The 15,520-nt window shown below is 41.8% G+C and overlaps 2 protein-coding genes across 4 annotated transcripts; one reads left to right on the plus strand and one right to left on the minus strand.

Annotated features, from left to right (window-relative positions):
• Positions 1–703: 703 nt before the first annotated feature.
• Positions 704–3,973, minus strand: psma8 (proteasome 20S subunit alpha 8). Its single transcript, XM_068701741.1, has 7 exons — positions 3,756–3,973; positions 2,742–2,868; positions 2,432–2,556; positions 2,104–2,226; positions 1,854–1,973; positions 1,295–1,357; positions 704–1,204 (listed from the first exon to the last, which is right to left on the minus strand). The coding sequence occupies exons 1-7, from the start codon at positions 3,855–3,857 to the stop codon at positions 1,109–1,111; spliced, it is 756 nt and encodes a 251-aa protein (XP_068557842.1). The 5' UTR covers positions 3,858–3,973; the 3' UTR covers positions 704–1,108.
• A 621-nt stretch (positions 3,974–4,594) lies between these two features.
• ss18 (SS18 subunit of BAF chromatin remodeling complex) lies at positions 4,595–13,616 on the plus strand. Of its 3 annotated transcripts, XM_068738302.1 has the most exons (11): positions 4,595–4,766; positions 5,249–5,325; positions 5,417–5,501; positions 6,486–6,642; positions 7,976–8,206; positions 8,311–8,481; positions 8,798–8,875; positions 9,900–10,022; positions 11,715–11,845; positions 12,293–12,355; positions 13,126–13,616. In XM_068738302.1, exons 1-10 carry the CDS (start codon positions 4,698–4,700, stop codon positions 12,308–12,310), a joined length of 1,140 nt encoding a protein of 379 aa, XP_068594403.1. In that variant the 5' UTR covers positions 4,595–4,697; the 3' UTR covers positions 12,311–12,355; positions 13,126–13,616. The 3 variants fall into 3 exon arrangements, with proteins under 3 accessions (XP_068594403.1, XP_068594402.1, XP_068594405.1); XM_068738301.1 differs by lacking the exon at positions 12,293–12,355; XM_068738304.1 differs by lacking the exons at positions 8,798–8,875; positions 12,293–12,355.
• The last annotated feature ends 1,904 nt before the right edge of the window (positions 13,617–15,520 follow it).

Below are 15,520 nucleotides of genomic sequence, written 5' to 3' on the forward strand. Positions count from 1 at the left end.
AAATGAAGGACTTTACCATTCACCATTATGTCTTTGGTGAGAGTCAGAGGGAACCCCCGGGGCTCTTCAGCACAGCACGGTACAACTTTTCAAAGGGCTCCAGATTAAAGTCACTGAAAGTTCCCACTGGGGTCTGAGGCCAGGATCCCATTAAGCAGCCCTACCACACCGCCGGCCATAATTGTGTCGTTGAGAATTCAGAGCAGCGGTTGCTTGATAAGCGAATTTAGGGTGAAATAAAAAAAAAAAGAAAAAAAAGAAGGGAGAGGCAAAAGGGGGTCTCGTTGGGCCACCATTAGACACTTCATTCACTCCTCACTAATTTGTTTTAAATGACTGAGGGAGAGGTGAACACTTTATAAAGCAATCCGAGCTACCTTTTTATTCCCCTCCCCATTTCCAGGTCTGTGCGACAGAACGCTGATAGATGAAAACAGCTCTTTATAGCCACACAGTATACTGCCGCTAGTGCTGTTTTAAACTGTAGTTATCTTTATCGCAGTACTTGCTTTGCAGTTGGATAATCGATGAGGGGAAATTCATTCCTCTGCTGTTTTTTTTCAAGTTCCTATGCTCTCCTCTTAAAGAAAGCGATCACTAGTTAAGACAATAGTACTCACTCTTATACACAGACACCATCTAGTGAAGCCATCCGCTATTACAGAACATTTGAAAATAGTTTCATAAATGACGTAAAAACATGTTACAAACAAATCCGCTTTTATTGAGCATTTAGTTTCTGAATGTTACAAACGGGTTTGCTATTTCAGGTTTCTCAGCGCTGTTTGGTGTATGATATAAAAACATCTTGTAAGCGTAGTTTAAGATCTAAATCCTAGCTTGATATCCATGTATGTGCTTTTATCAGTCAACTCAACAGCTGGAAGTATAGGAACTTGATATTCTTTGCGGGTGGTACAGTATCACTCGGAAACAAATGCAAAACATTTGAACAACATCAACGGACCTCAAGTTAGGATTTAGGTTTTCACAATGAAATGAATGAAAGAAGAAAACCCTTTGAAACTTACTAGTATTTGCAACCCAAATATGCTATTGGCATCCAAGTGCAATAATGAAAAAAAAAAAAAACTCTTTGTTAACTGCTTCAAGTGGACTTTTTCTGCTTCTTCTTCTCTGCCTCTTCCTCCTTTTCCTTCTCAATCTCAGCCACCAGGGTCTCAATTTCCTTGGATTCCAAAATCTGAAAAGTGGCAAAGAAATGCAATTATTAGCCATTACATAAAAAAAGTTAAACAAAAACAACAGCCAGATATAATATGCAGTGACTCACCTTCAATGGCTGATTCCGTCTGATAACAGCAAGTTCAATATTTTTCCCTCCTGACTGGACAACCTGTGAGGAAACAAATCCCACCGAATCAGCATATATTAACTACTGCAGCCTCTAACACACGTTCATGTTGAGGTTAGGAAACACAGTTTTAGTGTATTTAAACGCAAATATGAATACAGAACAAGTCATTGAATACTGTAACTCAAATAAAAATACCACAGAATACAACAATACACATACAGGGCAAAATGACTGCTTTTATTTGCTTAATTCTCTCCTTGTTTTGGCTGCAGGTTCAGCCGAGCACAACAAACAACCAAGCAATGTCATGCATGAAAACCTAACAATTATGGCAGATCACTTCCTGGTTTACATCTGGAAGCAGTTGGTGCTCTTTGATAAAAGTCACAAGGAAAGTATTATATTCGTGCCGGGGTAGATGGAAATACTTGACGGGACAATTTCTCTTCTTTCGCATTTCACAGTATTTGTAATCGAAAAAGATCTTTTTACTTTATACAAAGTGTCCAAATTCAAAGACTAAATTTGACCTTACCTCAAGCAAAGCTTTGATAGCCAACTTGATCGCTTCGTTGTCCCCAGCAATGGCGTCATCTGTGTAATTCTTCTCCAGGAACTCTCTCACGGTTTTTGCGCTACGGCCGATTGCATTTGCCTGTTTTGTTTTTTTTCAAATCCAAGAATCAGACAAAAATGTATTATTAATCAAATTCATACAGACGTGGTACTTGTTGTACAAGTGCAACAGGAAAACAGAGTAATGAACAGAGAGCGGACTCACTGACCTTCCAGGCATGGTAGGTTCCTGAAGGGTCCGTCTGATACAGCCTGGGAGTTCCATCGTCGTCGAAGCCAACAATTAACGCGGAGATGCCAAATGGCCTGCGCCCATTGCTTTGAGTGTAGCGCTACAAATAATAGGACCAATGTACAGACAGGTGTGACTGGCCATTCTTAGAAACCTTTACATAAATAAGACAGTTCTATTAGAGCACAGCAACTAAAACTATGAGCTTTTTTTTTCATGTTCTTGCCCAGTGAATATGAAATCTTACAGATGCTTTTTTGAAAATGAATAGTAATCATTAAATCATGGGTTAGAAGGTTGGGTACCTGTTTCAGTGTAGCTATGTAGCGCGTGATGTATTCCACTGTGACTGGGTCCTCAACAGTTAGCCTGTGGCTCTGGCACTCCACCCGAGCTCTGTTGATCACAATACGGGCATCTGCCGTCAGACCTTTAAAAAAAATGGAAAGATGTTAAATGTCTATACAAACATAAAGGGTCAAATACAAGTGCTACATAGATATCTGTTATGACGTAGTGTTTGCAAAAACTTTTTTTAGTCCATTACTCCACTCTGCCACGTTTCACAATAATGTATTATTCGGTTACTGGAAAAGGTTTTGTTGTTTCAGGTACCTGCAAATGCCATGCAGACGTGCTCGTCCAGGGCACATATCTTGCGGACGGTCCTTTCCTCCTGCAACTTTGCCACAGATTTCTTCTCAACCCCAAGGACAACAATGTCTTTCCCTCTGATTCCCACCTGCATAGAAAGGAAAACATCAAAATGAATTTCTGAACTTTGACATCACAGAACATTTCACTCCCAGTGATGGCCAATTGTTGCTATGACGTATTGAATAGTACTGAGCAAATATCCAGAAAATAAAATCAACTGACCTAACAAACTGGGGGTCTGTTTCAATTAGGAGGAACTCATAAAGTCTCAATCCTGACCTCTACAACGACCATAGTGACACCTTTCAATTGAGGACTTCAGGCTGAATGTTAAAAAGACGGTATTTTGACGGTTTACAAGCCCATCCAACACATTTATTACGGTCAGATCTTCTATTAAACAAAATTGGCTTGCCGTTAATCAGACTACTCACTAATAATTACTACTTTAGATAAAAGCTCTTGTATATATTGAAGGAGTTTCAAGGGTTAACTATAAATAACAGGTTTCGATGGACGGATTACAATCCGACAGTTATCGTTCAATGTAATTCTGCCAGAAGTCCCTTTACAAGCTACAAAGTTACACGAACTACCATCATATTGTTGTTTCGCAAAATACGACTTCGCAGACCACGTATAAATCAAATTTTGTTGGAGTGATCTACCTTTAGTTGATATCTCAGTGAAACTGAAACTATTGTGAGAGTGACACAGCAACAACATGCTTGCTAGTGAGTCTTTCGTCTTCAGTATTTAACGTGAGCTTAACTGTTATAGTTCTTGAATTAGCTACAGATTAGCACACCAGCAGGGTCGTTGAAAATGACAACACGTAAGTGCAACAGATTGTGTAATACAACAAACCTAAATAGAAGAGTACTAAGAGTGTATGCTGGTCGCTAGCTTAGCTGGTTGGCTAACTGACGTGTGCTAACATTAGCTTAGCACTAGTTTCATTTCAGGACTTACCGCTGTGGAGCCTTTCTTTACAGCTTCTTGTGCATACTCCACTTGGAAGAGATGACCATCAGGAGAAAACACAGTGATAGCTCTGTCGTATCTTGCCGCCATTGTACTGCCAGACAAATTACGATACAATCACAAGAAAAAGGGAGACTAGCACCAAATGATTCAGCTAGTTAGCAATATGTGAAGCTGGCTGCCCTGTGTTGAAAACAGCGCATGCGCATGACCTCTGAACTCGGGCGATACCAAAACTAGGGTTCATGCGTTCGCGAGAGGAAATTTGTAATTAACATTTGATTAGAATCCTCGCTATTTGATTTGCTCTGCGGACCATTAGTTTTTATATTTCAAAGTTACAATACGAACATTTCTAAGTTTCCATTGACTCAATTCCATTGAGTCAACTTCAAGACTGAGCCAATGTGGAATGAGAGTTAAATGTGGGTGAACTAAACACATAGAACGAGGACTAATAGACGTGTATATGAGCTACTACTGCATAAGTGCAGCATAAACTGTATTATTACTACGATTGTATAGAATAGATTAGAACTCTGACTGTGATTCCCCTTTCTTTAGAGCATTCCATTTCCCGTGGCCTTTAGGACCAGATCTAGACTGTTCCACTATATGAAAAAAAATAGGTGAAATTGTGATTCTATTAGGCCAATGTATTGTGGCTATCAATTATATAAATACATATGTTGAAATCTTATAATACATCAAAATTTGATTCGAACACCAGGTGTCCCCGTGTGATTTAACAATCAAAAATCTCAACTATGTTTTCAAATGTGCTGTACGCCCCCCCCTAAAACGGACCACTGCATTACGAAATTGAATCCTATTCTAAACTGCTTGATCTGAGTTCTACCGATTTGAGAAGTGTGTTAGCTACTTTGGACTTTTATGCTCTCGTTCACTTTAATTGCATAGAGTATCACCATGTCGGTGGCGTTTGCACCTCACAGGCAGCGCGGGAAGGGTGATATAACACCCGCTGGAATACAAAAGGTAATTCATGTTAGCGCGTCTCAGAATGGAGGCAACGGCATCAGACGGTGCTAGCGGCGGAGCTAATCTGTGAAGCGGTGCCCGTCCAAGTCCGACTGTGAATAGATCGGGAACAGTTTTGCAGGGTCAAAGCGCGGCGAATATGAACCTCTCTGGAGTCACGGCGCCACGTGTGAACGACGAGTCTTAGGTCGATGGACCAGTCTAGCGCATAATTATATTTCTAATGAATGAGGGCCTGCCGTTTTGTTAGCGGAGGACAGCTAACGTTAGCTAGCGAGACGCGTCTTTTGTTAGCAAGAATCGCACACTCATCTGTTACTAAACGTCCTCCATTCTCCACGTTGTTTTCAAATTACGACAGAATAACCCCCATAAATCAAGGGGGTAGCCATACATTACTCCATGTCACTAATTGTAAACTATCTGCTATCACACATAATGTAAACACGTGACATAAATCTCTGCATTTGCTGTTGCAGTTACTTGACGAAAACAACCAGCTGATCCAGTGTATAATGGACTTCCAAAGTAAAGGCAAAACAGCAGAATGTTCACAGTAAGTTATGAACCCCCCTCTTGTATGCACGTTAGTCATTTTAAGTGCTCATTAACTCAAAACCTGTCTTGACGACTCTCCACCTGCCCAGGTATCAACAGATGCTGCACAGAAATTTAGTGTACCTGGCCACGATAGCAGACTCCAATCAGAACATGCAGTCTCTCCTCCCTGCTGTGAGTATTGGTCCTTGCTGATTGTTACTAGCGACAGAATTGTGTTTAACAGTGTGACCTCTCTGCATCATATGGTAATGTTTCTGCTCATGTCCAAAATAAGTTGTTTTTTTTTGGTATTGGTTCAGGTAAATCACCTCAGCAATACTCTAGAAACCTTTTATAAAGTAAGGATTCTGGTCAAAGAGTTTAATGTAATATTATATTTACAAATGAACAAGAGTCATGTTGCACTAACAAACAGTTTAAATGTATGATGTAATGTTTTTTTCTTATTTAATGTCAAATCCAGTCTAACTAGAGGTTGAAAGGTCAGATGAACCGGAGTGCTCCTCCAAGTATCAGTGTGACCTGTTGATTTTTTTGTAGGTTTTATTTATGGATGCACAGCAAGTATAAACTTGTTCTGTGCATTTTGGGGTTTGCTTTAAAGCTATAAAGAATACAAAAAAGTACAATAATATGAAAAAAAAATACTGAAGAATATTTACAATACATCTGTTTTAAAATGAAAGAGCTGAACAGTTTTAAAAGTAGTAGTTTTGTGCTGAAATGTGCTAAATATTGCGCAGGGGATGTGCAAAAGTTCACAATACGAAGTATAAAACGTCTAGTCATATATCGTATTTAAAGCTGCAGTGTATCGAATTGATTTACTATTAATTGGATAATAATGGTCTGTGTTTAACACTTTTCTAGTCATTGATGAGCCCTGGTTATGACTTCATTGAGATCAGTTAAATCAGTGATTATGTGACTATGTATTATACTGCATGCGTAATTATTGTCCCTTTCTCAATCCAGTATCTTTTAAAATGTCTGGCTTCCTTGATTATTTAAGCTACAGCCGTTCTACTGTATTGTAATATTTTGTACGGAGATCTTGGCTTTTATCCGCTTCTTTTTTCATCAGTTTTCTCTTTTTAAGTGGCTCCTGCTCAGATGTGTTTTCTAGCGAGCTGATGTGTGTTTTTGTGTCTGCAGCCGCCCACTCAAAACATGCCCATGGGACCCGGTGGGATGAACCAAAGTGGACCCCCCCCTCAGCCTCCTCACGGTCACAACATGCCGTCTGAGGGTATGGTCAGCGGTGGCCCTCCAGCCCCACACATGCAGAACCAGATGAATGGACAGATGCCTGGTAAGTGACCCCCCCCCCCCCACCTCCCTCCCTCGTCTTTCTCTCTCTTTTTTTCTTTCCCCTTCTTCTTCTCTCAGCCTCTGTCTCACTTGGGTTGCCTAGCAACACCAGAGAACTGTGAGAGCGGTCGCGCTGCTGAAGGATGATGTCACCCATTCGCCTGCATTGGTGGTCTTGGACTTGACCTTCGTTTAGTCATGGTTATCCCCTCCTCCTTAAACATCATGCTTTGTTTCAGTGTGTGTGTTTTGTTTGTTTTTTTATTATGCTTTAAAAAAACATTAAAGAGGCACTGATTGCTGTACCACGCAAGCATTGTACATTCTGAAGGGTAAACGTCTAGGACCATATTAGAAACCAGAACATGTTGCATGTAGGGTTGTTTTTAAACTGGTAGTGTTCACTTAAGCTGTGCCGTGATGTTTGCTCGATAGCCATTGAAGGTTTACAACAGTGAATATACATTTATAACAATATAATGGCATCACTTGTACTCTTTAGGTGACTTGAGTGTAGGCACCGGCTTTCAGTTTTAAATGTTTTTGTAGCATCACGAAAGAGTTGCCCTGCTTTGGAGGTTGTTTTCCTTCGCAACTTCCCATTCTTCATTGAACAAATGGGAACCATGTTGCTCTGATCTGCTCTTTTTTTGTCATGCTGTTGGACGTGTCGTGAAGTCAATGGCATTTTTAATATGTGTTACTCACAATTTGGATTAGCTTATTTACTCTACACGGGAACAATAACAACACGTGTCGCTCGCTGTCCCTTCCATACAACCTGCCTGATCGGTACTGCACATGCGCAAACTAGGCTACACATCTGTGGTCAAACACTCTCATCCAACCTATCTTTCTCTGCTAATGCTACATTGTGTACATACAAATCTGTGTTGAAATTGGCACGAGGAGAGCTAGTTAAGCTGTTAGCAGCAGGTGAGCAGCACAGTCCTGCTCGGCTAAATAACGTAGCTAATGGCTAACGTCACCAGAGGTTCCATTGAGTTAAATAATGATGTGTTCAAGCTTTATTCGGTATAAGTGAGTGTTGGGCAAAGTTAAATGATAACTTTATCATGATGTGTTGTAGTTTTAGCAACTAATAATATATAAATAACACTGCTAATGCCAAGATTTAAGTAAATGTTAAAATAAAAATACAATAATTTATTTTCTCGTCATGTATTAAGAATATAAGGTATCTAAAAATTAAAGAATAGATCAATTTCTAACATATATCACAATGTGTTGGAAATTACACACAAGTTTGAGTACTAAATATGATTGTGGTTTTTAAAGTCAAGTCATGAATCATCTCTGCTGTCGTTTTCCAGGGCCTAATCACATGCCCATGCAAGGTCCCGGTCCAGGCCCCAACCAGCCCCCAAACATGCCCAGTGGCTCTATGAATATGCCCCCCAGCAGCCATGGCTCGATGGGTGGTTACAATCACACCGTCCCTGCTTCCCAGGGCATCCCAGCTCAGAGCCAAATGAACATGACCCAGGGCCAGCCCATGGGAAACTATGGGCCTCGGCCAAACATGAACATGCAGCCCACTCAAGGTAAAGCAACTCATGTGTCCCTGCATTCGATGAGCCATCTACTGCTTGTATGTTTTTAGTACCTAGTACAGTTTGAGAGTTGACTCTTTGTTGGTGTGCCGCAGGCCCCATGATGCACCAGCAGCCTCCCTCTCAGCAGTATAACATGCCTCCTGGTGGTGGTGCGCAGCACTACCAAGGACAACAGAACCCAATGGGCATGATGGGCCAGGTCAACCAGGGGAACCACGTCATGGGCCAGAGGCCAATGCCGCCCTACAGACCCCCACAGCAAGGTATACCCCTCAGTGTGTCTGTGAAGTGTGCAAGTTGTGAGCGTTGGCCTTTCTTCTTCCTAACCCGCCCTCCTGCATTTCTTACTCTTGTTCTTCTCAATTTCCCCTATTTCCACTTCTGCAGCTCACAGACATCTTGATGACTAGACATGTAATCTAAAGCCTCCAATTACACAACTAGTCGAGTGACCAAAAGAAAGCTTTCTAACGAGAACTAGCGGCAAGGAAATCCATCCTCTCCACTCTTCCCCTCACACAACCAATCCAACAACACCTTGAATCTACTTGTGTGTATGTTGTGTGTATGTGTATGTAGGACCCCCTCAGCAGTACCCAGGGCAGGAAGACTACTATGGCGACCAGTACAGTCACGCAGGACAGGGAGCCTCAGAAGGTAGGAGAACCCTCCAGTCACTTGGAGAAAAAAAACCCCAACAGAAAATAAGCCCAGGAGTTGTGTTAAAACACAAATGATGCAAAGAGACTGTGACAAAACCAACGTTTCAGTTTCTTCATTATTTTCTGGGAAATCAAAGTGACTTTGGGCTCTATCAAAGACAAAATACGGCCTCTAATTTTAAAGAAACGTCCACATGCGAGAGTGCACCCTGTTGCAAAAGGTGCTGCAGTCCATGAACAAGTTAGTACCTAGTCAGTCGTCATCGTCCCCCCGTGTCCCCCCCCCCCCCCCCCCAATCATGTCTGATACTCCACCTGTTGGTGTGAAAGAAAGGTCAGGGACAGTCTTGTGTGAGTCTTACTGGCCAAAGTTGTCTTAAGTACAATGTTAATCCTTCAGATTGTCACAATAAAATGCCAGAGGATACTTTGATAACTCCATGGCGTGCTACTGGTTTGCGTGTTTGGAGTATAGTAATAATCAGAGTATTCATATTGCCTACATGCAAGTACTTGAAGCGTACTGCCCTTGTTTGGCGATACACAGATTGTGTGCACACTGATTTGCAGAAGAGCAGCACTAGTGACAATTATTTTTAAGCAATATGCTACCACTGCATTACCCTCTATATAACACACTTGTTATACTGCCAATTTTCTCCATGTTTATGTGTTAAGGGGTGGTATTATTCATTAGCAGCCACACTGATAAAAGTCACAAAGATCACAGATTCATAATAAAGAGCTCCTTCTCTTTCTTTGTCTAATTAACAATTACTTATTTGTTGTGTGTTTTTATTTCTTTCTTTTTTTCTGTCTACACTGTTTTCCTTTTTGACCTTTTTCAAACACAAGCGCTTTCCTTTTTTGAAGTAAAGACAGTCCAGCCATTTTGATACAAACAAAAAAAAAAAAAAAACAGCCAGTTCTTAAAATATGGCTGGCTCATAAACTGATTTCTGCTCTGCTGTTGTAGTTGTGAACATGTTGCTCACATTGCCTGCTGTTGCCCCTTGAAGGTAATGCCCAGTATGGTCAGCAGCAGGAAGCCTACCAGCAAGGCCCCCCCCAGCAGCAGGGCTACCCTCCTCAACAGCAGTACCCGGGTCAACAGGGCTACCCCCCGCAGCAGCAGGGCTACGGTGAGTCGCTTTCCCTCCAACAGTGGCACACATTTGTCCTGCAGGAGGCACTATCCGCTCTCTTTCGCTCCCTTTTTCTTTTTGTAACTGTCGACTAATAATTCCTCCTGAGTGAGTTGGTGGTTGCGGCCCCTTGACTGTGCCAAATGCATGTCGAGGCATCATCAAGAGCAAGGAATTAAAGAACCACCTTAATGAACGGTTGGGGGATTGGAGCTCGGTGGAAGAGAAATTTAATCAGCATAGTGGTGGCTGGCGCCACATTAGCTTTTCTCCTGGTGCTGCAGTTTGATATGACACACTGTTCTGAGGGAGTGGGAGAGGAGCTTTGGCTTATGGGTACAGACATTGGGCAAAGTGTGTGTTGACTACCAGCCAAACATTTTCTACTCTAGTTTTTGAATAGTTAAGCCAATATGTTAATTGTATACATGCATATTAAAGAATAGGTGTAAGTTAAATCATTGAAGATTGTAACTTTTTTTGTTTGTTGCTGGAAATGGTTGAATCATTTTACATTCAGCAGTCTCCACTCTTTGGAGCTCATGATAGAAAAGGCAAGCTAATGGACAAATTAACTTGAACTGAAAAAAAGTCTAGTAGACTTTGGTTAGAGCACTTAATTGACTTATACCTTTTGCGTATTTTTTTTAAAATGTTCTATCTTGAGGGCATTCACAACGAGCGTGCGGCCTCTGGGTTTTAACCAAAATAAAGTTTGTTTAAAAAAGTGTTCCACGTGCTATGTCAGTATGTCGGCTCCTGCAGCTCTGTCATCATCTATTTTTTTTTTTTTTATTATTATTTTTTTTTTTTTCTCTCTTCTTCATCCCATTTTTCACCGGAACTTTCCATCACTCACCCCTCTGTCTGAGCCAGAGCTGGTGTTAGTAATGAGCTTGCGGAGAGGCAGAGGCTGTGAGGTGAGCTCCATCTGGCACACATGCCTTCTCTCGCCGGCCCTCACAAGGTTATGCTCAACAGCAGAAGGCATTATGAGCTCCTAACGATGCTGCGTGGGCCTCATTTGACTTCAGCCACAGTCGAGCTTAGCGTGGTCCTCCGCAGCACCTGCATAGATAGCTACAGTATACGGGGGCTGATGAAGTCTGGGTTTTTTGTCTCCTTTTTTTTTTTTTTTTTTTTTTTAATGAAGCCCGCTCCTCTAATGAAGACCAACAGAATCTCCTTGATGTCTCCTTGCATTAGGAAATCACCGCCCCAGCTCCGACCCGGCTCACTCATTTTCATTCATTACCGAGTCAGACATGGAGGCAGCCTAAACAAATGGGTCTGACACATCCACCATCCTGTCTTTGTCATCCATCAGCTTTTTTTTTTGTTGCTTTTTTTTATTGCAGCCCATTAGCGATAGTGAACCAACAGGGATTCCCTGGAGTTCTCAGAGTAACAAGTGGGAAACAGAAATAGTTAATGAGCAAAACATGGGCCGCTTTCACACTGGGTTCCTTTTGAGTCCAAACCTGAGTTCCATTGTCCCAGCTCCATCGAAAAGACCGAACCCTTGCACTGTGTTAAAAGAAGAGATGTGCAAAGGGGCAACTCTTTTAATTGTGTGAGTGAGAGTTCCGAATTGACTCTGCCCAACAGCATTTTTTTTTAAAAAACTGGTTAAAGTTGACTCGGTCGAACATGCATCGTTTTAATTTGAGTTCTCAACGTTTGTCGTAGGTCCTACCCAGAGTGCCCCAGGACAGTATCCTAACTATCCTCAGGGGCAGGGACAGCAGTACGGGGGCTATCGCCCTCCTCAACCGGGACCCCCACAGGGCCAGCCACAACGCCCTTACGGCTATGACCAGGTGAGTATGCCCACAACACCGGACAGTCACAGCGACTAGTTTATGCATTGGTCGTAGTTTGTCCCTTATTCAGTTCATGCCAGACTAAGTTGTATATTTTGTGTAGTGACACCAATATGAGTGAAGTTAGAAGGTAAATATTAAAAGTTAGTATGTTGTGCATGCTGACATCATAGTGGGGGGTTAAATCTGTTCTTCCCAAAACAGTGTATGTGTTACTATTGTCTTTCACTTGTTTAGTTGAATCTTAGTTATATATCCTGGCAAATACGGTTAAATAATGAGGAATTCAGTGAAATATGAGGGCTTTACGAGGATTCTTCCTTAAACGTGATGCAGATTGCTGTAGTGTTTAAAAAGGGAGATCTATTTGTTTCCCTTGCATTTCCTGTGGTCTTATGTGGGGACCACAGCTACACTTTGATATCTTTATCTTTGAATATTCAGGGGCACATCAGGAAATAAAGACCCGGGGATTTGAACCCCTGACTAGCTCTGTAAGAAGCAAAGGTAATGGTTGCTGTGAAGACCTCGACGTCCAATCTAGACGTTTGACCACCTAGCCTTAATTTGCATTTGTTATGATTCTTCTGTCTCTCTTTTGTCTTTATCTTCCATCTTTCTCTTTTTCGTTCTTTAATTTCTTTCTCTTTTTATTTAATTAAATTTTTTATTTTATTAACCAGGGGTCGAATTGTAAGTTATGAGGTCCAGAAACACAGCATGCTTAGTCTTCAGTGAGACAGCCAAAAGCTGAGTGCTTTGGCAGTGTCCTTAATCTCTTCAATTCCCTATACTGGTTTGGATGACTATTGTGCTTCTGATAACACCACATATATATATATTTGAATTGAAATGTTGACTGTCAGATCATAGTTTGTTTATCAAAATTTGTGTCCATTGTATTTTGCATCAATGCCAAACACATACTTCGACCCCTGTTTAGAACTGCATCAACTACTTTTGTTGCACTTGAAACAAGTGTCCGCTATTTAATAAGGAATACCTCGTGTCCTCAGCCATGTTGCTGCTGAAGCCTGAGGTACAAAGTTAGAATGTAAGAGCTCTCAAGTTGTGAGGCCATGCTGCCACCTGCTGGTCAATACCAGCTAACGCAGCCATAAATCATGGTTTGCATTATGATGTGGTCGAAACCCCAGATGTTTGTTTGCACCCTATCGTGATTGCGTGAATAAAAGCTTTTACTGTGCGTTTTTTTTTCTTCTCTTTCTTTCTCGAGAAGGTTCAGTAACACGACTCTGTCTCATTTCTCTCCGCAGGGCCAGTATGGGAATTACCAGCAATGAGAGACGATCACAGCAACCCACACAGCTCCGCTCTGATCTCTGCCTCAACTTTGACCTCTGGTCAAAAGCCGAGCAGACTTAAACGATGGTTGTAGCTCACTGAGTCTCTCTCAGACAAGAACATGCAACACTCAAAAATACAAGATACGTTTCCCCCTCTCTTTGGGCTCTGATCCTCGCCTATAAAATGTATTCTGTTTGTCATGTACATTGACCCTCACCCTCTGGTCCAGTAAGTCTCAAAGCAGCAATGCCTTAAAAGTGGAACTGCCTTATCCTTTAGCATTGCAGATTGTGAAGACGGGCTAACAAAAACTTTGGATATCCGAGATGATTTAAATGTACAGTTTCAATCTACTGTGGTGCATTGTTTCTCTGTCCTTCAGCTCCTTGTTCATAAGAAGCAATAATGCCAGCACTAGGGAAATGTGTGTGTGTGTGTGTGTGTGTGTGTGGGGGGGGGGGGGGGGACTCGGAGATGAAATAATGCACCAGACGAACTTCCGGCTAGGCCATGGTACGTGTCTTGATGTATGTGATGATGTAAAAATATATTTTATGCTTTTTAGATCAAGCTAACTTTGTATAAGACATTGGAAACTAGTACTATTAGCTGTGTTGTTTATTTCATGAAGTGTATGTGTCAATGTTTTTGTTTTTTTTAATGATCCCATCCAGCACATTCTGTTCTTTTTTTTGTTTTGTTTTTGTGTTGAATTGTACTTTTGAACGATTCCATTGGATCTGCTACATCAGTAACATGGGCACTGTATGAATTTTTTTGTGTAAAAAAATGGACATGCATGAAAATTCCTTGTAGGATAAACGCAAACATGTCTGAAAACACATTCTGTGTAAAGCTGTGTATTTAAGTCTGTGAAAAAAAACAAAAAACTTTATCAAATTTTGGTCATGAATAGATTTTTTTTTTTTTTAACCACATAACTTGACAGAACAATGGCCACTGGCCCTTTTTTTGGACAGATGTGCCCTATGAGGTGATATGTAGCAGATGCCACTGCAAATTGCAAGTCAATGCTCTCTGGAGCCTTTTTTCTTTTTTCCTCTCTACAAGCACCTCAGTCTTGTCCTTTGACTGCAAATTGGTGAATGGGAACGATCAAACTTGGTATAATAAATATCTCTGACTAGGACTTTTGTTTTGTTAGTCTTGACAATGCTGGAATCCCCCTTTCCCTTTTGAATAAAACGTCGAAGTTGATGTCATTCAAAAAAAGTGTTGTGTGTGAATAATAAAGATTGTTACTGTCAAATATGTAACATAAGATGTGAAAATACTGTTCTCAAATGGATTCCTTGATTTCACAGTAAAGACCGGTTGTGCAGTTTTTATATCACTGGCTTGATATTTGTTTTTATGGTGCATACTTTATTGATCCCATATGTACAGCGGCGTAAAGAAGAGGAATTCATTCGTCCTCCGATATTGTTTATATGGCTGTTTTTAATATTTGGCGTTCTGCACCCCTCATCCAAGTGGTCACATGTGTGTCATGGCAATGTATACCTGTACATTACAATAAATCGGAAGAATCTTTAATATATTTTATGACTTGTGTTATTTATAGCATTTGACCGTTTATTGGGAGGCTGTGAATGACTGCATAAACTAAGTGTACGCTGTCAAAATGTGACTGTGCGATATGATTGTTAGGTCTTCATCCGCTTTCTGGTAATCACTTTCCCGACTGATAATGACCCTGCGCCGCTCAGCAGCGTGTCTGCTCCGTCCAGATGCATCCAGAGAGGTCCAGAGCACATTTACACCCAAAATTACCTTCATGCGTCCCTCTCTCACCCCTTCTGCTCCCTCCAGAGAGGGAGAGGGACTACCTGTCACATTGGGGGGAGCGATACAGATGGCGCACCAGATGTGTGGCCGAAGCACGTGATGGGAGAGTGGTGTTGGGAGTTAAGAGGGCCACGGGCTGCGTGGGTTGCCCTGGTGAAGATGAGTGTGTGTGTGTGTAGTGCAGAAAAGGTTTCACAAGTGTCAACTTTTTGAGTGTGCCTATACGTGTGTATATATATATATATATATATATATATTTAAAAACTTGTTTGTGCATTTGTGTAAACCCTACTCAGGTTTAGTGGCATCTCCTAGTCACCCCTCCGTCCTGCTGCTCCACAGCTGGCCGCCCCACCCTTCCCAGCTGCCACTGGGGCTCCCCCCGGCCCCTTTGCTTGGCAGAGCCGGCGTTTTGGGCGCTCCCCCACCAGTCCTCCCTGGCAGCTGCTGCCCTCAGCTGCGCTCTCGCAGACGGTATTGGGGTCGGACAAAGTCACTCCTCCTGTGACTGTGTCTGGGGCCGTTGGGGGAGGATGAAGAGGTGGCAAGGAGACT

This window comes from Cebidichthys violaceus, unplaced genomic scaffold (assembly GCF_023349555.1).
Source record: "Cebidichthys violaceus isolate CVI_PGR_0920_01 unplaced genomic scaffold, fCebVio1.0.p SCAF_8, whole genome shotgun sequence".
Lineage (NCBI taxonomy): Eukaryota > Metazoa > Chordata > Actinopteri > Perciformes > Stichaeidae > Cebidichthys > Cebidichthys violaceus.

What these genes read in the sequence shown, in the direction of transcription:
- psma8 (XM_068701741.1), bottom strand. Translation starts at nt 3,857, where the DNA reads ATGGCGGCAAGATACGACAGAGCTATCACTGTGTTTTCTCCTGATGGT. An exon ending in TAAAGAAAGGCTCCACAGCG is followed by an intron (nt 2,869 to 3,755) that starts GTAAGTCCTGAA and finishes CTTTCTATGCAG; the next exon opens with GTGGGAATCAGAGGGAAAGA. An exon ending in CGTCTGCATGGCATTTGCAG is followed by an intron (nt 2,557 to 2,741) that starts GTACCTGAAACA and finishes TTTTTTTTAAAG; the next exon opens with GTCTGACGGCAGATGCCCGT.
- ss18 (XM_068738301.1), top strand. Translation starts at nt 4,698, where the DNA reads ATGTCGGTGGCGTTTGCACCTCACAGGCAGCGCGGGAAGGGTGATATA. An exon ending in AAAACAGCAGAATGTTCACA is followed by an intron (nt 5,326 to 5,416) that starts GTAAGTTATGAA and finishes CCACCTGCCCAG; the next exon opens with GTATCAACAGATGCTGCACA. An exon ending in CCCGCAGCAGCAGGGCTACG is followed by an intron (nt 10,023 to 11,714) that starts GTGAGTCGCTTT and finishes CGTTTGTCGTAG; the next exon opens with GTCCTACCCAGAGTGCCCCA.